The sequence below is a fragment of the Mirounga leonina genome, unplaced genomic scaffold (assembly GCF_011800145.1).
Source record: "Mirounga leonina isolate KUSES-001 unplaced genomic scaffold, KU_Mleo_1.0 Mir_174, whole genome shotgun sequence".
In the NCBI taxonomy this organism is placed as follows: domain Eukaryota; kingdom Metazoa; phylum Chordata; class Mammalia; order Carnivora; family Phocidae; genus Mirounga; species Mirounga leonina.
In genome coordinates, this window is record NW_023270451.1 from 59,286,867 (window position 1) to 59,314,414 (window position 27,548).

General features: G+C 38.7%; 1 protein-coding gene and 1 long non-coding RNA gene across 4 annotated transcripts in view; one reads left to right on the forward strand and one right to left on the reverse strand.

Moving 5' to 3' along the window:
• The window catches only part of LOC118021016, an 81,625-nt gene extending 61,643 nt beyond the window's left edge, over window positions 1–19,982 (reverse strand). For all 3 annotated transcript variants that reach the window (XR_004682080.1, XR_004682079.1, XR_004682081.1), the window contains exons 1-2: window positions 18,413–19,982; window positions 17,679–17,737 (exon numbers count right to left, since the gene is read on the reverse strand). This is a non-coding gene — a long non-coding RNA (uncharacterized LOC118021016). The remainder of the gene's footprint in view (window positions 1–17,678; window positions 17,738–18,412) is intronic.
• Window positions 19,983–20,210: 228 nt separating this feature from the next.
• LSM8 (LSM8 homolog, U6 small nuclear RNA associated) lies at window positions 20,211–27,252 on the forward strand (the record flags this gene model as incomplete). The annotated part of the gene is made up of 4 exons (XM_035020300.1): window positions 20,211–20,343; window positions 21,544–21,584; window positions 24,143–24,270; window positions 26,996–27,252. Coding segments are annotated over 4 exons (393 nt in total), but the record flags the coding sequence as incomplete, so codon positions are not given.
• Window positions 27,253–27,548: the final 296 nt, after the last annotated feature.

A 27,548-nucleotide genomic window follows, 5' to 3' on the forward strand; every position in this document is an offset into this window, starting at 1 on the left:
CCCACATGCATATTACAGTCCTGCCATCTAGTGGCCAATTACCCAAACTGTAATTGCAACACCTAGTATGAAATAAACCATATTTCTCAAATACTAACTTTTAAATTCCATTCAATATCATAAGATAAAGAAACTTCTATACCACTTTTACACATATACACTTTTCAACTAATGAAACGTTCCAATTTTTAACATTTTGCCTCTGAGTAAAATTAATTCACATGTATAAGGTTTTAGCTCCAATACACAGCATTTTTATTTGCTAATAAGAATATATAATGTCCACATTACCCCCCCTTCGATTTTATGTCCTTTCCCAATAAAGCTCAAACTTTACTGCTTTTTTCTCTTAGAGACCTATCTCAAGAGTCTTAACCATTCAACAAAACACCTACCTGGACACCAAACTCAGCTAAAATCAAGACATCAGGACAAACTCCTCAGCTGATAAGATCCATCATCTGATTGGACCCAAAGTTGTTCCACAATCTGGACTGAAATAAAGTTTTTAACCAGTAGGCTATTAGTGTGGTTACAGGGTTGACTGAACTGATCCATCAGTTCAACTAAGTAGGTTAGTAGGAAATTAGTCTAAATACTAAAAAACTTGTGAAGCATTTTCATTCTTGATTGAATGAACCTCCTCAATAACTCACTGCCTTCACCAATTATAATTGTATACTTTTAAGTATCTCATTCATGCATTATTCTACTGTTATAATAGCAATAATACAGTTAACTAATGATATAAACTGAATGCGGAGGGGAATAAGAATGGAAAGGATGGGAGATAAGGGTTGGCAAATAAGTTTCAACTTTAATTACTACTTAGCATCTGAGATATCATAAATCTATTACTATTTCATATCTGTGAGTTAATAAAGTATATTTGCTTTAGCAGGAAGGCATTACCAAATATCTCTAAAATATGCTGGATTGTTCTGTCATGTATCTCTGTTTTGCTGAAATCATTAACATACTTTTAAGCCAAATGAGGCATACGTATAAACTCTCAGATATCTTTCTATCTAATATTAACTCTTGATACATCATTGATTTGCAAATATTTTTTTTTTAAGATTTTTTTTATTTATTTGACAGAGAGACACAGCGAGAGAGGGAACACAAGCAGGGGGAGTGGGAGAGGGAGAAGCAGGCTTCCCGCAGAGCAGGGAGCCCGATGTGGGACTCGATCCCAGGACCCTGGGATCATGACCTGAGCTGAAGGCAGTCGCTTAACCAACTGAGCCACCCAGGCGCCCCGATAAATATTTATTTCTAATACTGCAAGCTCACATGTGGCATGACCCTATTTCTTTACTCTCAGGTATTTAAGATGCCTGAAGTTCAAGAGATTATTTAGACCAATTCCTTGTGGCATAGATGGAAAAACTGAGGTTTTGAGAGGTTTAGAGGCTCACCCAAGCTAACTGAGCTCATTGTAACAGATGAATCTAGAACTTTCAGTTACTGAAAGAATAACCACTAGTCCCGAGGCTAATACACCACCAAGAAGATTACAAGGTGAGTCTCTCGGGACCAATGCCATCATGCTTCACTAATTTGAAGGAGTCCCAGCCCAAGTCATTCTTTTTCTCACAAACTCTTAATCCATAAGCTGTATATCCTCTCCACTTCCCTCTCTTCCCAAACAAACGCTTTGAGTGTCTCCTGTGACCCCAATATGAATAAGCAATTCCTTGTTCTTCAAATATTTATTCCCTTTACCTCCTTGCATTACCTGAAACCTGCCTGGGCCCTGAACAAACATTAGGGCCAGGAGTTGATTACATTGAGTTGACTGAGGTAGGTGTACTCCTTGCTCCCCTTTTCTGTTTCCAAATTATCTCACCCCTTCCCTCCTGCAAAAATCACTGTTCTTTCAAAGCTAACATCATTTGGATAGATCACTGTTTCCTACACCTTCTTACACGCTTTTCCCAACCTCTTAGTCCTACCTCCGCTTTCACCAGCCTTCTGTTCCTGGCAGTCTTCCATTCCGGTTTCCTTTCTTTATCCTGGGTGATTTCAATACCTATGTGGATGACCCATCAAAAAGCCCCAGCTTCTCAGTTTCTTGATTTCTATATTCCATTGACATTTTTCTTTTCCACTTCAGTCCCTTAATTTATGGTCACACCCTGGACCTTTACATCTCTTAAAAAATGCAAACCTTTTAAAAAATTTCCTATTGAAACATTTAACTATGACAGCTTCCTATGTATTCAGCAGCACAAGTACTTCCATATGACCGCACAGTTCTTCAATGATGTGGGGATATCTGATCCTCTCATCCCCCCACCTTCTTATTATCCATCAGTCCCCTCCTGTCATCACTTTCCATCGTGTTTGGCACAGATTCTGTTATCATCATCATGATGCCCTTTTACAAATACTTGCAACTCTCAGTTCCTTCTCTCCCTCAATTGAGCTCACCCTACAAAACCCCAATCCATGTATGAACTCCTCTGGCTTCAGACTTTCTCCTTGTTTACACAGGAGTGTTAGTGACCACAGATTACGTAACCACATAACTAGTTTCACTGTGAAGTTGTAATCTCAGGCCACAGTTTGAATCTTGATATGACCCAGAAATCTTGCTATTGTTCTCCAATAATTTTACGTTTCTGGTCCCCAGAATGGTCACATTGATCTGGATCCTCTTTCTTTGATCTTCTACTCTGCCTCTTCCACCTTTGTCTCTCAGCAGGTATCCTTGTCCATCATCTACTGAGAATATGGAATTATCAGACAGAAGCATTCTCATTCTCCCATAACCAAATCCCCAAACCCACCTGCCACCGAACCATCTTTCCCACTGCCATCAAATCAGGAGATATCAAGGAACGTATCAGACTATAGATGGAAACTTCAGAGTTTGAGGCAACTGACCCTAGGTGGTAAGTTAGTAATGCCAGATTTAGAAGGATGGTGAACATTATGTTCTATAGAAAATGGAAAGGCTTTGGTGGGGAGATACATGATCCAAGTTCTGATGTAGGATAGGGGTCAGCAAACTATAGACCTGGGCTTACTAGCTTACTATTTTTATAAGCAAAGTCTTATTGGAACACAGCCATACCTACTCATTTATGTATTCTTGTCTAGTGACTAGCATATTACAACAGCAGGGTTGAATAGTTGCCACAGAGACCACATAATCCACAAAGCCTAAAATATTTACTATCCCTTTCTAGAGAATTTATCAGCTCTTTTTTAGGAAGATAACTGGCAGCATGATGAAGGATAAATAGTAATGGGGGAAAATTAGGTGCATGGCAAATATTTGGAAGGAAACTGTGTTAGTTCAGTAAGAATAATAAAGGCTTGGTCTAAGCCAATGGAAGTGGATATAGAAAAGAAAAAAAACCAAACGTTTTGTATATAGAATCCGGATTAGATAAACAATTAGGAGAAAAAACAAGACAGAAATAGGTTATAAAAAGTTCTCTCACGTTTTGTATTCTTGGTGACTGGAAGAGTGGTAGTGATTTCAACGGTAGTGAAAAGAGGTGAGAGAAATGAGTTTCCATGAGTAATAACAATGGGCAATTTAGAGAAGTTCAAGACCTACAAAAAATATATACATGGAGCTTGCTGAAATTATCCCCAACTTGATCGCTAAGGCTAATGGAGTTGTGGAGTCAGTGGTCTATAATTGGTAGCTGGTGTGATGGGAATAGATGAAATCACTTAAAAATACAAAATAATAACAACAAAGTCTCTTAAAAGTTTGTATTCAGGAGTTGAAAACAGGCCCACACAAAAATTTGCACACAGATGTTTATAGCAGCTTTGTTCATAACTGCCCAAGCTTGGAAGCAGTATGCCCTTCGGTAGGTGAATGGATAAACAAAGTGTGGTACAACCAGAAAATGGAATACTATTCAGCACTAAATCAGAATGACATGGAGGAACCTTAAATGCGTATTACTGAGTGAAAGAAGCCAGTCTGAAAAGGCTACATACTATATGATTCCAACTGTAACATTCTGGCAAAGACAAAACTATGGAGGCAATAAAAAAGTCAGTGGTTGCCAGGGATTGGTGGGGAGGAGGGAATGAATAGGCAGAACACAGATGATTTTTAGGGCAGTGAAACTATTCTACAGGAAACTGTATGGTAGATACAGGTCAGTATACATCTGTCCAAATTCATAGTACTTACAAAACCAAAAGTGAACTATAATGTAAACTATGATTTTGGGTGATTATGATGTGTCAATATAGGTTCATCAATTTTAACAAATACAACTCTGGTGGGGATGTTGATAATGAGGGAGGTTATGCAAGTGTGGGAGTAGAGAGTATATGGGAAATCTCTATATTCCTCTCAATTTTGCTGTGAATCTAAAACTGCTCTAAACAATGAAGTCTTAATTAATTAATTAATTAATTAATTTTTTAAAAAGATTTTATTTACTTATTTGACAGCGAGAGAGGGAACACAAGCAGGGGGAGTGGGAGAAGGAGAAGCCCGCTTCCCGCTGAGCAGGGAACCCCATGCGGGGCTTGATCCCAGGACCCTGGGATCATGACCTGAGCCAAAGGCAGACGCTTAACAACTGAGCCACCCAGGCGCCCCTGAAGTCTTAATTTAAAAAGTCTGTTTTTAAAGGGTAGTTAAAACGGTCATTAATTTATAAACAAAAGATTACAGAGAAATTAAAATGAATCAACTGAATCTAGATATATCAAAATAGGTAAATCTCAAATAATGTTCAGCAAAAGCAGGCTACAAAGGATGCTATGATTCTGTGTATGTGAAATTTTACAACATAAAATAACATTCACTGTACGTGGATACACAAATGCAGAACAGTGTATCGATGATAATACAACTTCAAAATAGGAGAATAGATTGGAGGGAGAGAATAGGAGATTAGCTTCGTTTGCCACATTATATTTCTTTTTTCAAAAAAGCTTGCAGTAAAATACACCAGAAGAGAGAAAGGGGTATGCACTCTCAGGAGAAAAATTAAGAGGAGAAAGTAGGTCTTGGACATCACAAAAGGAAGGAGGTATGTTTTCAAAAGAACAGCAGAAAACAGACCAACTCTGCAGTCAAGTGAAAAGAGGATTAAGAAGCTCTGTTATCAGTCAGAAACCTAACAGGGTTTCAGCAGAATAATGGAGGTGGGAGCCAGATGGTAGGGGGTGGAGAGGGGAGACTTGGCACCAAAGAAGTGGAGGCAGTGAGAGCAAATGGCTCATTCAAAAAAGCTGGCAATGAAGAAAAGAGAAAGATATACAGGAGTTTGAATGAGAAATATTTAATGTGATGCTTAAAAAATTTCGGGCAGGTGGGTACTCAAATAACTCAACATTTTTTTGCAAAAGATTGAGTCCTTACATTTTCAAAAATAAAAGAAATTAATATCTTTTTTCCCTAAGAGGGTATCTGCAAACTACCTCACATGGTAATATGGCATAAAATAACATTAAGGACTTGGTTCAAATCACAATAACATGAACAGCATAGTTGAAAAAGTTAAGAGAAAGTGAGCCTGGAGACGTCAGGATTTTCCAGATGTGCAGTTCACCCAGATCCCCACAAAGTAAGCATGTATGTTCACGCAATCACCAGCCCAAGATCTGGCCTTCAACCTTTCAGATTTAGAAACTTAACCTCATCAATGTGAATATAATTATCTTCTCAAGAAGCTGATCCACACTACCAGCGCTCATCATAGACTGCTGTTTGAGCCACTCTACTTATTCATAAGGAGTGTAACTGCCAAGCAGTCTAGATACAGCGGTCTGACCACTGAGCCCAATTATCACAAGGGTGTTTGGGAAATGAGGAAGCAGAACAAGGACTTACATTACTGGAATGTGTGATGAAACCTGGCTGCCATGTGACAATAGCAATATTCTTGTCAAGTGGCTTCTTAGGCCAGCCTAACAGAACATCCTCTCTCTAGGTGAGGGCTGCTCTTGCAAACCTCCTCTTTCTGCACCTTTATTTCTTAACCTCCTTCTTCTAAGGTACATAGCCATTCTTTACAGTGTTAATACCTTTCTGCCAAGGAGAAATTAGTTTATGGATAAATAATAATCTCTGTAAGCGGATTCTGCTTTTCTACACTTGTTACTGTTTAACTTTCTGAGTTCTTTGACAAGTCTAGGATCACCTCCACATTTCATTTGTATTTACAAGCCCATGAGCACAGCCTGAGGGGCAAAGTCAACATTCCCTGAATTTCAATCATACCTATACCACCCTCATGATGTTACTCCACGTAAGGACATGTCGATACATACATATATACATATATATAAATAAATATGACACATAATTTCATGATTTTACTTTTCTTCAAATAAACTCACAGTGTTACCTAAATTTATCTGTAAAAGAAATTTTGTATTACTACCATTAATTAGCAACCCAGGCTATACTTGACATAAGCAAAAACAGTAAGAAAAAAATAATAAAAATAATGTTTTAATAATTTCACTACTACTATATATGCCGCCACTGACTATCACAGACCCTAAAATGTGACAGATTGTTGTGTACCTTATGTAAGGTCTAATACAGTCCACGCAGAACATCAGCACTGCTCTGATTCGTCAGACCCTGCTGTGAAGGCTAGTTCAACATTTTTAAAAAAAACTTTTTAAAAAATTGTAGAAAATATGAATTGTTTATATTGTTAAAAAGAAACAAAAAGCCCCAAATGGAGTCACCTGCTAAGCCCCACCAACTTAATGTCTAACCTAACTGCAGCTTCAGCCTCTTCCAGGAGTGGAATTTTAAAGCAGTCTGGAATTTCACGGTCAGCACTAGTGAGGTAATCTGCCTGATAAGACCCCCTGACCTCCCCTGGGAAGGTAACTTTACCTGAAATAATACACTCTTTTGACTTTCTTGTCTCACCCTCCTGCCTATAAAAACTTTCCATTTTGTGCAACTCAGAGCTCTCTTCTATTTCCCAGATGGGATGTTGCCTGATTCATGAATCATTGAATAAAGCCAATTAGATCCTCAAACTTACTCAGTTGAATTTTGTTTTTTTAACAATATGGAATGTTCCTTAGGATAATATCTCTAAAATGAGAACAATTTCCATGGAAATAATCTGGCAGGTCTTTCGTGAAATTCTAGAGAGTTCTAATGGTGCACTAAAGGGCTACCATTAAATGATTTATTGCTGTGTAGGTGGTAAGTTTTAAAATATTTTCTCAGACATAAAAAGGTATAGTTCTTTTGGACCTACAACAAAATGTTTATTTTGCACCGCTCATTCTATTCAATGTGTATAGCACCCTAAGATATGGAAAAACGTTTGAAAGTAATTATTAAGGAAACAGAATAAGGAATTATAGGGTTTGTTGGGAAAGGTACAGAGAGTATATTTTCAGAGGCTGTTTGAGAATGTACAGGGGAGAGGTGCCTGGGTGACTCAGTCGTTGGGTGTCTGCGCTCGGGTCATGATCCCAGGGCCCCAGGATCAAGCCCCACATTGGGCTCCCTGCTCCGCCGGAAGCCTGTTTTTCCCTCTCCCACTCTCCCTGCTTGTGTTCCCTCTCTCACTGTGTCTCTTTCTGTCAAATAAATAAATAAAATCTTTAAAAAAAAGAAAGAAAGAAAATGTACAGGGGAGGGGCGCCTGGGTGGCTCAGCTGTTAAGCCTCTGCCTTCGGCTCCGGTCATGATCCCGGGGTCCTGGAATCGAGCCCCACATCGGGCTCCCTGCTCGGCAGGAAGCCTGCTTCCCCTCTGCTTCCCACCCCCACTGCTTGTGTTCCCTCTCTTGCTGTGTCTCTGTCAAATAAAAAAATAAAATCTTTAAAAAAAATTATGTTTACAGAGAGGTTTTCTGGAGTGTGTGTGTGTGTGTGTGTGTGTGTGTGTGTATGTTTCTTTGGAGGGGTGTCAGGAAAAGACACATTGAAGATAAAGTATCAGCCGCTAGAATTCAGGTCAGACTGGGAATTTCTCAAGTGTTTGCAGTCTATTTGCATAAGTTCATTTGTATTGGATAGAAAAAAAGATGATGAAGACAATCGTTTTCTTCACCCCTCCTCACGGTAATATCTAAAATCTGGGAGCATGGAGGCAGGTACAGACAGAAGCAAGAAAGAGTTGTTTTCACAAAGATTCTCTGAGACTCAGGTACACGTGCAGCCCTCCTTCAGAAACCAATAACGAGCCATGCTACAGAAACCCTTACAATCTGAATACAATACAGCTTTAGCTCGGGAAAGATACTGAGAACAGACTATCATTTTGGCAACCTTGACAATCTGAAGCTCTAGAAGTTTTGGGAGAAAATCCCCTTTCCCCCCAATCTTCCAGAGACATTCATCTTGTCACTGCAGGCATGAATCACTGTTGGAAAGGGTCACCCTGAAGAAAATTCTCAACCCTCCATGATCAGTAAAGAAATCGAGAATAAAAGAAAAGACTCCTGGTGATTTACTGCCAAATACCCTAGATGGATTCCCAGAATGACCAGCGAGACTTTGAATGAGAGATGGAAATCCTGCATGAGACAGGTTAGGCATGAACTACAGAAATCTGAGTTATTACTGTTATGATTTCCTCTGTGCCCTCAACTATGAAAACTCCTGGGCAAACCGGATTACATATATTTTAAAGAGCAGTCCAATGATAAAGTGTGCCAACAAATGTTTCAGACGTCACAGACGTCATGATGTCACAAAAATGTATTCTATATGGTGCATAATTCTCTCTAAAAATCCTTTTTCATTATAATCCCTGTCCATGTACCAGAAGATTGCCTTGACCACAAATGAATGTGTTTGGGGGCTGTAAACCTTGTTAACAAGAAGTGGAAACATATTTTTTAAATCTCTTGTACCAAACTGTAATTATCTTCTGATCCTCCTAATATTTTCCCACAACAAATGGTCCCAAAACTTAAATGGACAAAAAACTTAAATCGCCTACCGAAGCGGACACTCTTGGTGCTCCGCTCAGATCCCCTGGAACTGCTTTCATAGTTTCTGGGCACCTCTCTCCTGGCCTCACATGTGTTTACTTCCAGAGGCCAGGACCTTCACTCTTTTCCAGAATGCTGCCTACCTGTGAGCTGGTTGGGTTTTGCCTTCACTTACAGTAAGCTGGAAGTCTGCCATGCCCACCCCAGGCAGGGAGTAGTAAAGCCCAGGTCCCTTGCCTCCAATGAAGACAAAACTGCAGTGTCAAAACACACACCATCACTTCCCTGTGGGGTGCCACTCAAACGACCCTGCGTGAGAACCAGCCTGCAAATGCACCTGTGCTTGGGTTTCCTCCCCTTTCCTCTCCTGCTTCCCTTGCTTCCTTACTGATTCCTCTTGGGAACACTTCCTGAACAAACCATTAACACAGAAATCCTTGCTTTAAGTTGTCCTTCTGGAGACTCTGTCCTAAGACATTCTTCTAAATAGAAAGGTCTGTAAAGAGATCACAGGACTCAGAGAGGGAATATAACAAGGCCAGGCTCACAGAAAGGTGGAGTGCACTGTCACCATCTTAGTATGATGCTTATTTTTTAAAAAGATTTTATTTATTTATTTGAGAGAGAGAGAGAAAGCACAAGTGGGGAAAGGAGCAGAGGGAGAGGGACAAGCAGACTTCATGCTGAGTGTGGAGCCCAACATGGGGCTTGATCTTATTACCCTGAGATTATAACCTGAGCCAAAATCAAAAGACAGACACCTAACTAACTGAGACTCCCAGTATGATTTGAGGAAAACTGGAGAAGCCTTTGCAAACTCAACATCCCACATCCAGTTATTCCAGGAAAGAGACATGGATGGCTCAAACCTTCATTTCCACCACCAAATCAGCAAACCGTGAGTTTGGCTCAGGCTTCTGAATGTCGTAACTACTTCACTGTGGTATTGAGGAGGAAGGTGAGCTCAGATTTGCCAAATGTTTACCTCAAGAGCCCCGTGTTTGGGAGATGCACAGGTTTATTGGTGGCACCTACCTACGGCCGGACCACAGGTTGGAGGGTGTTTGGGGATGGGTCAGAATGGCCACTCAGCTTCACTCAGTGGTGCTTTCACTTTGCCTTTGACCCAGTAAACAAATGGAGCAGAGGATACACGTGAGATTAGGATACAGATTGGTTGCTGTATCAACCACGAGGCGCATCCAGAGCCCGGGGATCTCAGCCTCCCAGAGGAAGGAGTCAGCGGATCAGAGCAGCGCTGAACTGTGGGCTTGCTCTACGCCTTTTATACCGCTTCAGGCTTGATTAAGGAACAGCCGAAGTCAAGAGTCTAAGTTCTAACACCATCAAGTTTTCTTTCCTATGTCATAGTCAAATAACTGAGTAATTTCTGCATTCATTTCCTGCTACATCACTGAGCCTAACTGAAGTTTCAGTGCAGGAACGTAGTTAAGGCACCATACACAGGTATTTCGTTTTTGAGTAAACATTCCACTCGAGACCAACTTTGGTGGCAGCGGTGATTGTTTCCGTAGGGATATTTAAAGAGGCCTGCCTAGAAGCCCCATCTTGTCCTTTGCATCATGTAAAGGGTAATGAGATGAAATCAGATGATGACAAGGGCTGTGGTTAGGCTACAGCTATTCTCAAACTCAAGTAAGATATAGACCCCTTTGAAAGGAAGAAGTATTTATGATCTCTCAGTGGGGTTCCCCCGGTTGCAGATCCTGAGGCAAGAATTCAAGTGCAAGTAGTTTCTTTAGGGAAAACCAGTAAGGGGGTAGAGGAGTGTCACCAGGAAAGGAAGGCAGCCAGTGAAAGGTGCACTATTAATACAGCTACTGTACTGAATGACTGAAGAGATCCCAACTGAATTATCCCACCTTGATAAAGGAGCTGAAGTATTTATTTATTTATTTATTTTTAAAGATTTTATTTATTTATTTGACAGAGAGATAGACAGAAGAGCACAAGCAGAGGGACTGGCAGAGGGAGAGGGAGAAGCAGGCTCTGCACTGAGCAGGGAACCCGATGCGGGACTCGATCCCAGGACCCTGAGATCATGACCTGAGCCGAAGGCAGACGCTTAGCCATCTGAGCCACCCAGGCACCCAGGAGCTGAAGTATTTATAAACCCGCCTTGTCAGTCACTGACTAAAGACTGCTCCCTGCAGATGCTAAGTTCCTAGCATTTCGGACCTACCACAACAGAGACAGGATTCCAGAAAAAGCCCTCAAACACAGAAATGCACATATTAACAAGCAAAAGGCACTGAAGCACACCGAAATAGTTTTCAGAGAACTGGAAAATGGTTATGAATGCACCTATGTATCTAGAAATTAAGTTAAAAGGGACATAAAATAGGCCCAGGTAGAGTGACTGGGACCTTATATTCATAACACACCCAGAAAGGATGTGCAGGGACATTCAGTTCTCACAGAATTCCTGGTAACATATTTATTTAAATTGAAAAAAAAGTCAGCTCATGGGTCTGATCTGCAGTGCCAAGGTTTTAATGAAAATGTATTTAAAGCACATACACAAAATACTATGTGGCAGAAATAGCATTCTTTGTAATTAATAAACTTAGGATACAAAAATTTTTAGTTTAAAAAAATGTAGAAGATGGGCACCTGGCTGGCTCAGTAGGTGGAGCATGGGACTCTTGAACTCAGGGTTGTGGGTTCAAGCCCCATGTTGGATGTAGAGATTCCAAAAAAAATAAACTTTTTTTTTTAATGTAGGAAAAATAAGCAAAAAATGTTTGAAGATTACTGTAGCTCACTGCTACAACATTTCTACAGTCAGAATTCTTAGTTGTCAGTTTGAAACCAGAAATCCACTTGAGCTGATTTAACCAGGAAAGGGTTATTAAAGTATATTCAGTAGCTCCATAATTGTGAGACAGGCTGGAGAATAATATTCAGAAGTTACATAGCCATGCAGCATGTCCTAAACACACAGCAAAGCTGGGTCAGTTAGGATCCTGTGGACTCCACTGCCAAACTATACAGACTGAAGCTGAGGCCACTGGTAGCCTCAATAGTATGCCTCCTTTATGAACTTGCTCTTGCTGCAACTGGTATGACCACAAGACTGCATTCTCTCTAGGCCCCATTTCAAAGTCTGACATAGTTATAAGCAGAGACTGGTGCTCTCCTGTTGAAAGAAAGACCAGGGGAAAAAAGTACCTGATATACTGAGCTCTATCTCAGACCTTCTGATGATGAATACCCAAAAAACAATGATTAATATCCCTGACAAAGAGGTGTGTTTAATTTGAATTACCATTTTTTGTTTCATAAAAACTATCTGCTGATGATTTCCTTTAATCCACTGCATTATGATATGTCTGTGGTTTTTAGTTTCTGATACATATGTTAAAAGGCAGATTATTTTTTATTTTATACTATTTTTATGCATGGAAAATCCCATTACATGAGTTATCATCACATGGGGTAATGACTTGGAAAATGTTTCTGCCATTCTGGACTGAAATGCCAAGAACAGGAAGGAAGGAAGGAAGAAAGAAAGGGGAGAAACAATACACATACTTCTGAAGTCTAATCTAACTTGTTTGTTTTTTTGTTATTCATGGTATGAATTATTAAATTCAGAAAAATGGAGGAATCATATCTCAAAGCTGTCAAAATGGGCATTATGGTAATACCTAAAGCTCCTAAGTGGAGCTTGACTGCCTAGGTTCAAAAACCGGCTCTGTGATTTACTAACAAAATGACTTTGGCCAAAACAAATCTCAAAGAAACTAGAACCATGGACCATGTTCACAGGAGAGATGGAGGCTGAGAAGACTGTGAGTGCTTGATCAAGAACACTTAAGATTTCATTAAAGGTTGAATATGTACCACTCCTTGCCCTTATGATAATGTCAGTGTAAGTCAGAAAAACACATGAAGTAAATAGTAATTTGGGTTGAAGAAACCCATGTTTTACTTAATTTCACTGTGAAGGAAATTCTGGGGAGCAGTTTAGAATTTAGAAGGACTTCGTACCACAGAGAAAGATGGTCTTGAACAATAGTACTTGAGTTGTTTATAATGCTCCAAAATCAAATACGCTCCAAATCTCTAGGATATAGTACAGTTGATTTTCCAAACGACGTCTTTAGTCAAAATCCAGGAAGATAATAAATTAAGACATTGACTGTCTCCATTAGTTTCTATTGCTGATATAACGATTACAACAAACTTAATGGCAGAAACAACAAAACTATTACCTCATGGTTCTATAGGATCAGAAGTCTGGTGTGGAGTGGACTGGACTAAAATCAAGGTGTTGGCAGAATGTGTTCCTTTCTGGAGGCTCTGAGGGAGAATCCATTTCCTTCCCACTAGGCCTATTGGCAGATTTCAGTTTCTAGCCTTTGTGGGACCAAGGTCCCTGTTTTCTTGCTGGCTGTTAACTAAGAGCTGTTCCCAGCTAAAGACGACCACATTCCTTGGATCATGGCCCCCTTTCTCCAACTTCAAAACCATGAACAGTGGAACCTGTTCTTCTCACATACATCTCTCAGAGCCACTCCCCTGTCCTCACTCTTTCACTTTTAAGGATTCAAGTGCATAGAGTGGACCCACCTGGATAATCCAGGATATTCACCCCATCTCAAGGTCCTTAACCTTAATCACATCTGAAAAGACTCTTTTGTCATACAAGGTAACATTATCACAGGTTCCAGAAATTAGGATGTGGACATCTTTGGGGTGGGGTGGGGATTACTCTGCCTAACACGATATCCTATTTGCTTTTCCTAGTCTTCTCAGTGGTACTGATATCTCAAAAATGCAGACAGCCTTTGGGTATACTCTTGGGTATCAGTTCCTTCTGATCTTTAAAAAAAAGTCTACATACAAAGGCAGACAATGACATATTATGGACATTTATGGACATACATCTATACAGATTCAAATCTTGTCTTCTGAGTAAAACAATTTATTACTAATTATTGTCAAGATTACTGATCTAGAATCTAGAAGGCTCTGCTACGTGACCTGACCTAGTGAGAGTGCCACTGAACTTCTTTGGGACTCAGTTTCCTTATCCACAAGATGAGAAATGTGCACTTGGAAACTCCTAAATTTCTTTCTAGCTCAAAAATCTAGATCCATGGTCTGAAAAAAAGGAGGGGGCTGGAGGTGGGAGAGTAATTATATCTTAGGTATAAAAACAAAACAACAGCAAAACTTATATAATAAGAACTTTTCAGAAATAGTAAGAAAGCTTTGATTTTCCTTTCATTGTTTTTCTACCCAATACATATTTTAAAGTAACTTCAGCATTTGCTTTCCATTAGTGACTGAAGGTTATTCATGCTTAGTTTTTGTCAATATAATTCATATAAACTGAGGGTTCTAGAGGGGAGGGGGTTGGGGGGATGGGTTAGCCTGGTGATGGGTATTAAAGAGGGCAAGTATTGAATTGAGCAACGGGTTTTATACGCAAACAATGAATCATGGAACACTACATCAAAAACTAATGATGTAATGTGTGGTAATTAACATAATAAAATAAAATTTAAAAAATATATATAATTCATATACTTCACTCTACCACTCCATTCATCTTTCTGTACTTTCTCACATTATTCATCCCTCATAGCCTAACTTCAGTATTTTTCCCCAAGGGTACCAATAAATTAAATTTGATCGCTCTTTTTTTAAGATTTTATTTTTAAGTAATCTCTACACCCAACATGGGGCTCAAACTCACAACCCTGAGATCAAGAGTCACATGCGCTACAGACTGAGTCAGCCAGACACCCCTAAATTTGATCTCTCTTGTGATATAATGCCACAACAAGGCTAAATCAATCTATGCCTACAGTGTGAACTCTACCATTCAGGAATGAGTTCAGGTGAAAGATTCTAGAGATCTAAGTCAAAGTAATTTCTGTCTTCAATATTATTTTCCAAATTTGTCATGCCAAAATCACAATGAAAAGGACAATATAATTTTACCTATACTGCAACCCAAGACACTAAACACACTAAGCTTTAAATGCTAGCAAAAATAACAAAATGCAAGTAAATGCACAGCTTAAAATGTTTCTTAACTTGCTTTGTGATAGTGAGAACATATAGATGGCAATTTATACCAAAAAAAAAAAGATATTGAATGGCTCAGTTATGAGTGCTCCATCTGGATTAGTCCTCCTCTTTACTTGCTATTTAAATAAAGCCACCCCATTCTCTATGAATTCAAGTATCCTCTTAGGGCAGAGTCAGAGGCTTAAGACCTGCGTGTTCAAAAAACTACCTGGTGCTAAGAGACAGGATGAGCCACAGGAGAAGAGAAGTAAATAGGGGCAGATTAACCGTATTTAAAGCCCAGATTCTCAGTGGAATAGTAACAGTCTGTTGTGCTACAGCACTGTTTTGTATAATACAAAGCAGCTCACGTGATTATTAAATAGGGGAGTAATTAAAATAACATGGAAGGTGGGTTGGTTCATATTTAATTTTTCCTAGCACTTTGTCTTGTGCTACCAAGAAACAACAGCTGAATGTAAAGTACGCAGCGGACTCCACGATCCCACCAGGCCTGGAAGGAGATGGTATATAAATGCCATCTTTCATTGCATGGCAACCCATTCTTCCCTTGGCTTAGCTCAGCCCTGTGTTCCACTTTGACAGTGAGTGCTTAGTTTGCAATTCTCCTAAATCTTTGTGCAAAAGCCACAGCAGACAATGAATCAGGGCTATCCATCTTTGGCATCTCTACATTTTGTGCAAAGTTTGCAACTGCTTCTCCACCTGCAACCTCTGATGATAACGTTCTCCTGCTCTTGTTTCCATCACTCAGCAGTATCAACTCTTCCATAAACTCATTTTTCAAGCTACCTTCAACTCTTTTTAAAAGTAAATAAGTAATGATAGATTTTCTTTGTTAGGAATTGTGCAGTTCAGTAGTTCCCAAACTTTGCTTCACGTTACACTCACCTGGGGAGCTTCTGAGATGCCCAACCTCCCCCCAATACCATTTAATTCACAAAGTCTGGGGGTGGGGACCAGAGCATCAGTAGTTTTCGAAGATCTCCAGGTGACTTCAATGAGAGCAAAGTCAGAGAACTACTACTCTAAGTCAGTTCAGGTTTTGAGTGGTCCTTTCCAGATCTATTTTTTTTCCTTAAGCTGTGATTTTAAGTGAGCTATTTTTTTGAACGTAGTATTTACAGGAATGTACACTGTAGCCAAAATGTTTGTATTACTCTGTAGGTTTCCAAGATAAAAATAATGTAAAGAACGCATAATAGTGGGGTGCCTGGGTGGCTCAGTCAGTTAGGCATCTGCCTTCGGCTCAAGTCATGATTCCAGGGTCCTGGGTGGAGCCCCACGTCGGGCTCCTTGCTCCCCGCGGAGCCTGCTTCTCCCTCTCCTTCTGCCCTCCCCCTGCTGGTGCTCTGTCTCTCTCAGATAAATAAATCAATAAAAATCCTTTTTTTAAAAGAATGCATAAAAGTATACAGAAGTATTTCATTAATATGCATTATCCTTTGTAAAGTGAAACAGTGGGCCTCCAGAGATAGACTGGTTCTCCAGCCCGGCAAAGTAAAGTGAAAGCCATCCGAAGGGTAACTATATGTTCTGTGGCCTCGCCACTAGCTGGTGAGCAACATGTGTCACATGCATGCAGTTCTACGGATTGGCCCCCTCTACTTCAGGAACAAGCAGTCCTGTCTTTTCCTGGGTCTCCCTACTCTTGCCATCCTTCCAATTCACCAACCACTATCACTGTGCAGCCCATGATTTGCTGTCTTCCCCACTGCCTTTCTTAACCACTATCTCTGAATAATATTTTTCCTGCTTTCCATTCCTACTGCTACAAATCAGAAACTCACACCTGGCATTCCTGCTGGCCTTCTTTTTTTTTTTTTTTTTTTAAAGATTTTATTTATTTATATGAGAGAGAGCACATGAGAGGGGGGAGGGTCAGAGGGAGAAGCAGACTCCCTGCCGAGCAGGGAGCCCAATGCGGGACTCGATCCCCGGACTCCAGGATCACGACCTGAGCCGAAGGCAGTCGCTTAACCAACTGAGCCACCCAGGCGCCCTCCTGCTAGCCTTCTTAATCCCAGTTCCTACAACCACTAAATAATTAATGTGAGATTATTACGTTTCTCATAAAACCTTCCAAGATTCTAACACATATGCCTCTTCCCCTTCCTTAAGCACTTGAAATGTGTAACCACTCAAACTGTCCAATCAGGAAAAAAAGCAGTGAATAGAATATTGTAAGGGAACAAGCACTGGGACTGAGAGAAAGGTTACCTGTGATGTATGTCCTTCAGTAATCATAACTAATATTTATTAAGTGCTTCTCATAGGCCAAACTTTACAAGAATTACTTTTAGTCCCCCAACAATTTGATGAGGTAAGTACCAAAATTTTCTCCATTTTACAGTTGGGGAAACTGCAGCAAAAAGATTAAGTAATCCACTCAAAGTTACACAGTATCCAAATCTAAACAGGCTAGTTCCTGAGTCAGTGTTCTTAATCATGATTCTGTACTGCTTCTCAATTAACAAGTTGGTTGTATTTGATTCTTTTTTTTCCATCCCTTAACAAACGGAGTTTAAAGTGACTATCTTAATACCTTAAAAGACAAAGAAATATGAAAAACACTTTGTAATTTATAGTGTTAAATGAGCTAGTATTTCCACATCAATTATCTTTCTTTATAATTTGGAATATTTATTGTTTTTCCATGTACTAATTATTTCATGTTTATAATTAAAGTTCTGTACTTACTCAGGAATTTCCTTGTAAGGAGAGATCATGATTTATGTCCTTTTCTGTCTTGGAAAACCCTAGAAAGATTTATTCAAAATTGCTAACTGGTTGACACAATTGGCTGACACTTTTGGAACTCATAGGAATGTAAATCAGTAAAAAATAAAAGTAAATAAAAGTTCATACCATGTTAGGTTAAAAGTAATATTTTCCATGGGCCATTCACAGAAAAGTACAAATTTAGTCTCGCCAGATCCTAGTATGAGTCTGATGCTTCAGGTTAATGAAAGAATACAGGATACAAGGGGAGATGAGTTATGTCCTGCTTCTCAGGACAATCATTAAGATCCTCCTAACAGTGCATCCAGAGACCCATTTTATATACATTGGTTTCTACTAACAGAAAGTAACTCCCGGGAATGTCATGTCTACAGATTCTCCTTTCTATCTTTCTTCTGTGCTATTCTTGATAAATCTTGACTGTTGTTCTAGATACAGGCAATTGGATGACTAATGAGGGAGAGGCTCACGACTGGGGTGGGAGATATATACAATATTAGATTAGTCTTAAATGAACTAAATATGAAAGCAAAATTTACTGTTCTGCTTAAGGTTTAGATTCAGAACTAATGGGATAAAATGAGTATCTATTCCAGCATTCTTTAGTTGACTCCTTTTAACAGTAATAAGAGTATCATTTAAATGAGTAGCACTTTGAGAGGTTTTCACAGAAACTAAAGGTCTCACTGTACCTCTTCAGTTTTAGTTGTCAGATGTTTATACATATCCTTGTCCTCTGTTGGAACTTAATTTTCCTTTATGAGGTGTTGAGCTCTCTATGTCCATGTACTCCCAAGGTCATCTGGATGTAACTCATTTTTTTTGTCTTACTAACTGGACTCTTCCTTATCCATAGGCTTTCTCTCAGCCTCTGTGATCCTTAGCGACTACAGAAAACACAGCAGTGTTAAGACGTGCGTAAAAAAAATTTCAAACCGATGAGACTGTGATGCTCCATAAAAACCAGACGTCTCCTATTTATCTGGCATATTAATTTAATGGAAACTACACAAGGTCATAAATTTGGGATGTATCTATGATAAAATTATTTCTGTAAGTTCCTATATAATGTTACTAAACATTTTGAAACATAAGCACTCTAAGAGATGAAAAACTACATGGATTATTATTCATTTTAAAAACATAGCACATTAGTTTTTAAAAACTCCTTACTAATGATACCTCATTTATCACTAATTAGTACTTTGTTTTTCTTTTATTTCAATGTCTAACATTTGCAAATCACACAATATCTTCATTTTTTCACTTATGGGAGATACTTTCATTTTTCCCCCTAAAAATAATGGGACACTCACCACCTAATTCCTGACTATATGTGGTTTCAAACAGGTCAGAGTAACTTTCAGTATATAAAATATTAACCATTCGGGAGTCATTTTTGTGGGTATGCTGTAAGGAAAACAGATGGTTCACTTTTCAGAAGAAAACTGCTGACGCTGCAAGTTATTTCAAACCCACAATTCTTGTTAAGAAACCACAAGCCTAATAAAACCATAAAGAGATTTTATAAAAAGAATAGCTCTCGCCGGTATTTTGTATATAGATCCTTTTCTAACTTCAGTTGTAAGTTACAGTAAAATAGGAGTGATGTTTTCTGGTGATATGTGGGTAATAACCCAAAATAATACCTGTGACAGGACCTAAGGAAACAGAGGCCCGGGTAAGTTGCTGTTACTTGTGCAAGGACACTCACATAATTCGTTAGCAGAGCCAAGTCTAAAACCCAGTCTGGTGCTTATCTGGACGCCTCTTCCTGCATCAGTCCTTTCCCAGGCGGTCCAGCAGACCTGCCATTTATTTACTAATTTCATCCTGAGGACCGAGAGGCTTTGTGGCGTGGTAAAGGGAAGGCAGTTTTCGGAGGCTCTTATCTCTTTGTGTTTGTAGTCAGTTTCTTAAATAAATGAGTAACACCACCTCCATACTGGAGTACTTTCAGAAGCAAACGCAGAATACGCGAACATGCTTTTTACTGTAGTGTTCTCCAGAGATGTATACCGTATGGTCTCATTTTGTCGTGGGCCACTGAGTTCCTAAAAGATGAATCTTCGGCCCGTGTGGCAGAAAACCAAGGATCATACACCACTTCCCTACACCCACATTTCATATGAGAACAACATTCATCTCTCTACTCGTGATGAAAACACCTTGTTTCGTTTTCTCCCGCCTCCCCTGTCTTCTCTCAACATTTTCCGCCAGTAACTTCTATCACATTGTCTTTCCCTCTACTAGAAAACTCGCTCTCCCACCTTCTCTTTCCTACCCCACCTTCAGGAAGCTTCCTCCCTCCTTCCGCCTCCTGCTCGCTTTTGTCACTCCGGGCCGCTTAGATCGCCGACCGGAGAAACAGCGAAAACACGACGCACGCGCACTAACTCGCCAGCCCTTTGCCTCTCAAGTGTGGTTGGCCGGTTTCTTTCAATCTCTGACTGGCCCAGGCTACGGTGCTGTAACTCTCGCGATACTTGCTGCCACCAGTCGGCGGGAGGCGCCGCTCGTTCCTGGCGGGCCTTTTTAGCTCCAGTTGTCGCCTGCGTTGCTGTGGTGCCCAGAGAGGCCGGGCCGAGCATCATGACGTCCGCCTTGGAAAACTACATCAACCGTATCCTCGGGCCGGCTGCCGCGGGCATCAGTCGGGGCCATCGCGAAGCCCGCGTCCGCACTGGAGAGGGCTGGTGCTGGAGAGACCGGGGGTCGGGAGAGGCGGGCGGTTGGGATGCCCGGCCCCTGCGGGGCCTGGGCTGCGGCTGAGGGGCTTAAGGACCTGGGACCCGTCAATCCCGCCCCCGGGGCTGGAGCCCGCCGCCCCTGGGGGCCCAAGGCGCCTTTTAATTTTAACTTAAAAAAAAAACAAAACAGGGCGGTGTTTATTCCGAACTTTTCCCTGTCTCTATAGAAATCAGCTATCTGTTCCTCGGTACTACCCTAGGGCCTATACGTTCACGTTTGGGAATAAGATCAACAGTCGTCCGTCCTAGCGGCGAGGAGGGTCTCGCAGTCCAAGAATTTGTTTTATTCATAGGCTTTGCTTATTGTTCGAAGATACCAAAAACTTTAAAGATGGTGCACAAGTTGAATTTCTGCCCCTTTACCACTTGAAGTCTCAACTTCTTTGTTGATAGAATGAAAATAATGCTTGCTTATTTACGAATAATGCTTGCTTGCCCTTACGAAGGGCAAATGACTTATAAAACCCCGTGTGAAGTCTTAATGTACCCTATAGAAGTACTACCATTTTAAAATCTCAGGATAGAAACATTACATTGCTCTCATGTATAAATTTGGGAAAAAAGTGAAATACTAAAGGCTTAACGATGCAAGCATATTGGCACCTTGTGACATTGACTGTAGCTTCTTTTTTGAATTCCATAGGCCAGGTCCTGGAAAAAAGTGTCTCAGCACGCTTGAAAACATTCAATATTGATCAATTATCACTAATTCAAATTTCCTTTTAGAGATGAACAGTTCTAGGAAGGGGGGAAATGCCTTCCTCCAAGTCCTATGGGGAGCATTCCCCAGTGAAAAAGAGTACCAAACATCTCCGCTGTTTTGAGATGGGGAAAAAACTGAGCACATACAGAAAGGGATTTTCTTTTCTATTTTTCCCTGTTTTAATTGTGTAATTATCACAAAGATTTGAGGAAGTTAGAAACTTAAAGATACGTTGTGAATGTAGTGGCTGTATTAAGTAGTTGTGTCTTAATTCTGTCACCTTTTTCCTAGTAATTCAAACCATTTCCTTAGGAGATCCCAAGTTTTCATTTTTATTCCCTGAGAATGCTTTCCTTGATTCAGTTATCAGGAACTGTTGCAGTTATAACTTCTGACGGAAGAATGATTGTGGTAAGTAGTAAGCATATTCATTCTCTCCTTGTAAGGTTATTGGTTGTAAATTTTTATGTAAAACTTCTCATCTCTAATGCCTAAGCATCACAGTACACCTGCATTGCAGTTTTGTTATGGTTCAACTCTTTCTTTGATAAATAGCTGCTGCTTCGTATTTCCTTCATTAATAAACGTTGGGTGTAATTTACATAAAAAGTTTCTAGGAGCCAGGATGAATAATAGATTCTGTCCTCAGAGAGCTTCTAGTCTAGTCTTCAGACATCTGCCTGTATTTTATATTTATCTTCCTCTTCCATTTTTTATTTCCTTCCCCATTCAGTGCGCTGACATTCACTGCACGAATCATAGTTGTTTTGAAATTTTGTATATGCCTCTTAGAAACTTTATGATTTAGATACTACATATGTAGAATAATGAACATTTAGGGCTTGTATGGTGTTAATATACTTTCAGTCTCTGTAGGTTGTAGAACCTCGGTTTTCTGTAGGACAAATTATGATGATTGACTCTAACTTTTATTTCATCTCATTTGTCCTTTTATCACAGTATCCTCCTTAATTCTAGAAAATTCTTGGATTCTCTCCTTGATCTGTTCTTGACCTGAGGAATTTATTTCATGATTTTTGGCTACTTAATTATTTCTTCAGTTATAGTTTATACACTGCTTGCTTTCAAAAAAGTTTTAAAGCTGTTAAGCTTTCTCTATTTTCTAACTAATTCATATATTTTAATCTCTTCTTTTCCCATTTTGCAGTTGTTTTTGTTTCTTTGCTTTTTTTAATTCTTGTGATTTTTCTCAGTGGGTCCATATGTGACTGTTATCGAAGTGTTAGACTCAGCCATTTATTTAAATGCATATCATGTACCAGGAACTTTACATGTATTATATCACTTAATCTTCAGTACAGCTCTGTGAAGAATTATCCCTGAATTTGAGGTTAGGAACCAGGCTCAGAAAAAGTGCATCACTTTCCCAGAGTCACTTAGATAATAAGTGGGAGAACCAAACTGGAATTTAAATTCAACTTGACTCCAAAGCTAAAGCTAGTTGCCTTGCTTCCTTCTTAATGAAGAGAACACTCTTTTCTTTGTAGGGTCCTTAGTGTATTTTGTCAAATAAGGACAGTTTGAAATATTTTTATCTCATCTTAACACCTCAAGACATCTATTACTATTAACTTTATTTGCAAATAGTTTTTTTATTTTGTGAAAACCTCAAATTTAAATTTTCCTATTTTTAACAGGATTGATAATAACTTTGAGAATTAATTTAATTTTACAGAAGAAAGAAAATTATTTTAAAAGAGCATTTTGAGTGCTGAAGTTCAGTAGTTCTCTATTTTATTGACACATGGCTCACTTGATAGAATAGTTAGGTGTAAAATGACTTCAAGAGGCTGTGTCTGGGTGTGTTAACTCTACTAATTAGTTTAGTGAATACCCCATACTTTGTCTCTCTTCCAAATTCTAGGTTATCACTTTCTCTTTATTGTATTCTGATTTTACATATTTTGATTTTCAAAACATCAAACAGTTTAATAGTGAGCTTTAGAGAATTAACCAACCAAAACTAATATAAGTTGGTATTTCTTCAGAAACTTAAACAGCATCTGAGCTACTGTGTTGTGCTAGACCCATATCTTCCTTTATTCAAAACCAAGAATCTCCCATAAAATTTTCTCTGAATATTTCCTTCAGGTTCTGGTTCTAATAATTACAATCATATTTGTATCTACCTTACTGGATTTTGGGAAGATTCAGTTAAGTAAATACATGCGAGGCCCATAGAACACTGCAGATAGTAAGTACTCGTTAAGTGTTAGCTGTTACTACCAGTTGAAGTTTGTATATATTTATGGGACTGATTTGAATCTCCGAAGAATGGTAAATTATATTTGTTTGTTCATAGTAATATAATATAGTGGTTCAGTGGTCTGGGCCTGAAGCTAGCCTTTTGTGGTTCAACTCCTAGCTCTGCTACTTTCTACTCATGAAACCTTGAGAGATTACTTAACCTCTCTGTGCCTCAATTTTTCTTCTCTGAAGTGGGAGTAACTAACATGTACCTCAAAGGATAAAAATTATTTGAGATAATGTGTGCAGTGTGTTTAGCACCTGGCCTAGTACTAAGGTGTAGCATGAAGTGATACTGTTACATTGCCATGGCTGGTATATATGCTTCCCCCTTTTTATATGTTTATGTAGTTTTCCCTTAAATTTCATTTGTTTTAGTCTGTGTCTAGTATTAGCTCCTGAACTATGTGCGCTTTTATGCTACCTCCTTACACTCTACTCACTAGTCAGATGTGTGGTGGTGTTTTCCCCATCTTAAAAAACCAAGAGGTAAGTTTGTTTCCCTGGATACTGTTGGTTATAAAGAGGTATTCTATTTTATAATGGATTTATATGTGAAAGAAGTACTTCTAAAATGATTAAAAATAAAAAAAATAAGTACTCTGTTGCTATACCTGGCAACTAAAATTTTTGCATCATTGAAATTACACATTAAGGTAAACCACAATATTTGTCTTTTTCTCTTGAATGTTTCTTTACAGGGAACACTGAAAGGGTTTGACCAGACCATTAATTTGATTTTGGATGAAAGCCATGAACGAGTGTTCAGCTCTTCACAGGGAGTAGAACAAGTGGTGCTGGGGTTATACATCGTAAGAGGTGACAATGTGTAAGTAAAGTATGTCCTCTTTTTAAGACGGGTTAAATATACTACAGGTATATACTGCTTGCTATATGGAAAAGGTTTTTATCCACCGAAATTGGTCCATATTTCTGATAGTTAAGTGGCCTAGATAGGGTCCAGAAAGGGTCCTCCCTTACACTGAATGCTCCATTAGAGAGGCTTTTTAAAATGTTCTTTCAAAATACCCCTAATTTTAGAGCAACATAAATACACTTCTAGGGTCTAAGGCTAGGGTTTGAAGGTGCCTTCAAAATCTCTTGTGTGAACAGTTTTAAATAATTCATCTTCTATAAGTGTTAAATTTATAAATAAGTACTTTTCCATTACTTACTAAGTTTTTAGTACAATTGGAACACTTAAGATGCCCCATGTTTATGCTGTAAAATCAGTGAACTTGTGATATACTGATATGGCAGTTTGAGAAGACATATTTTTGTGGTAGCAATTTAAAAAGTCTGCAACAGTATAGAGAGAGTAATACTGTCCAATAGAACTTGTGATGATGGAAATGTATATCTGCATTGTCCACTATGTTAAGGTACTAGCCACGTGTGGCTATTGAGTGCTTGAAAAATGGTGTGACTAAGGAATTGAATTTTAAATTTAATTTAATTACTTTTAATAGTCCAATGTGGCTAGTGTAGTTAGAGAGGCTAGAAGATTGTTGGAATCAATTTTCTAGGGAGTATAGAATTAAAACATAGCTGGAAGTCTGCAAAAGATCTATTACACATCTCACATTATTTTGGAAGACAAATAGGATATAGAAGATGAAAGAATACTTTATTCATTTAAATTATTTATCTTAAGAAAATCACCTTTAGATAGATAAATTATTTGACCTTTAATTAAAAAATCAGGGGTTTATAAGATATTCTAAAGAGGTGAATTTTAGGTGTAAAGTTATAAAGTGAGCTCTAAAAAAAAAAAGAGAAAGGCAAAGCATTTAGTGGGGACCAGTTTCCCTGACCAGAATAATAGTGATTATTTATATTGGGGTTCTGCCTAATAATTGATTTTAAGAAACTTTCTCCCACTTTGATTTAAAAAAATTAAACTTTTTTTTTGAATTTCAATTTAAAAAATTTAAAACCTTGTTATAGATTCAGTGATGTGCTACAGCCAGCTTGACTGGCTCACAGAAGCAGATTGTTATATTTTCAGGAATTTTGCAAGCTGGTTGATTGATGTTTTGTTGGTGGTAGCTTGAAATTGACCATAGTGGGAGTATTTGCACTATGGATATGAGTAAACACTGCAGAGCTGCCTCCCCCTTTTCCTTTGGAGAGCCAGTTTTTTTTTTTTAAAGATTTTATTTATTTATTTGAGAGAGAGAGAATGAGAGACAGAGAGCATGATAGGGAGGAGGGTCAGAGGGAGAAGCAGACTCCCTGCCGAGCAGGGAGCCCGATGCGGGACTTGATCCCGGGACTCCAGGATCATGACCTGAGCCGAAGGCAGTCACTTAACCAACTGAGCCACCCAGGCGCCCCTGGAGAGCCAGTTTTAAAACATGTACCAGCACTCTGCTGTCTTCCATAAGGATTTTAAATGATACTAAATTTTTTTTTTTTAATTTTATTTATTTATTTGACAGAGAGAGACACAGCAAGAGAGGGAACACAAGCAGGGGGAGTGGGAGAGGGAGAAGCAGGCTTCCTGCCAAGCAGGGAGCCCGATGTGGGACTCGATCCCAGGACCCTGGGATCATGACCTGAGCTGAAGGCAGACGCTTAACGACTGAGCCATCCAGGCGCCCCGATACTAAATTTTTTTAAGATGGAATTGAGATCATTGATTTGTTTTATATTGAGAAAACGTAATATATTTTCTCAGAGTTTGGTACTTATCATTTATTAGAGAGCTAGAGGCTTTATATAGTTTAAAGCACACTTGGGCAAATTCTGTATTACAAGTATTCACCTATAGAATTTACTCTTATTAAAGCCAAACTAATTTAAACAACCAATTTTTTATGGAATAATGTTTTATACATATCCTATGGTGTGGCTATAACAAATGTATGTATCCAGCTGCAGAGCTATGGCTTGGTTCCTAGAATGGTATTAATGAAATTAATGTTAACAGATATTATGGTAGTGTTGAATCAAGGAAAGATTTGCTGGCTTTAACCTTAGCCAATCACATCAAAAAATCATTTGCTATGATATCTGAGTACTCTTTGCTACTATTATCTTTATATGTGAAGAACTGTACTTTTTGGTCTTGGATTTAAATTGAATGAACTGAGAAATCCTGAAAAGGAAACTAATGGATGTTACATATATGTGTGTATATATATATGTCTGTATATTGATGGATTTAGTTCATTGAAGTTACTCAAATAGTAGACATTTTTATTTGCTTATTTAGTAGTGATTTTGTGATCAACCCCAACACGGTCCGTGGATTGAATTGTTGAGTTGAAATCATAGGATTGGTTTTGTACCATACCTATCTGATATGTGTCTTTTTCCTTTAAAGACTCATGATCCAATCACACTATATGCAGTCTGTCCTTTAATACTGGCTTCTGTAATAATGTTGCCTTCAGATTACTTCTTGAAGTAATTCGTGACTTAAATGTGCAATTCACTACTTCATGAAAATGATATTTGCTTTTCACCTTAGGTTGTTTTTACTGTGTCCTTCCAGTTTTTTTAGAAATGAGATTGTTTTAACTGATTTTTTTCTCCTTAAATAACTACAGTGCAGTCATTGGAGAAATTGATGAAGAGACAGATTCTGCGCTTGATTTGGGGAATATTCGAGCAGAACCTCTAAACTCTGTAGCACACTGAGGAAAAATTACATACATTGGACATCTGTATATCTTTGTATAGAAACTGATTATTCTAAGGATGATGTATGGAATTTTTATGAATGTGTAATTGTAGACTTTGACTCCATATTGATTCATTGTAATATGATATGTAAATTAAAATATTTCTACATTTCCTTGAAAAACTTTTTTTTTTCCCCCTAAATCATAGTTTTGGTAGCTTGTTTTTATTTTTCTCTTAAATAGTATGAAAATCTAATGTTTACTTTAGGCACTTTTAGAACAAATATTTCATATTTTAATACTTACGGAAAACTAGTTAAAAAAAGAAAAATTTGTGTGCTGTGTAAATCAAGCATACAAACACCTTCAATAGTGCAGGAAACATGTGTTTCCCTGTTTTTAAGAAAGTCACAGAAAGGTAAGTCTTGTAATATGAACCATCCTCATTTATCACACTGCCTTGGTGGTTGGTTGCTCT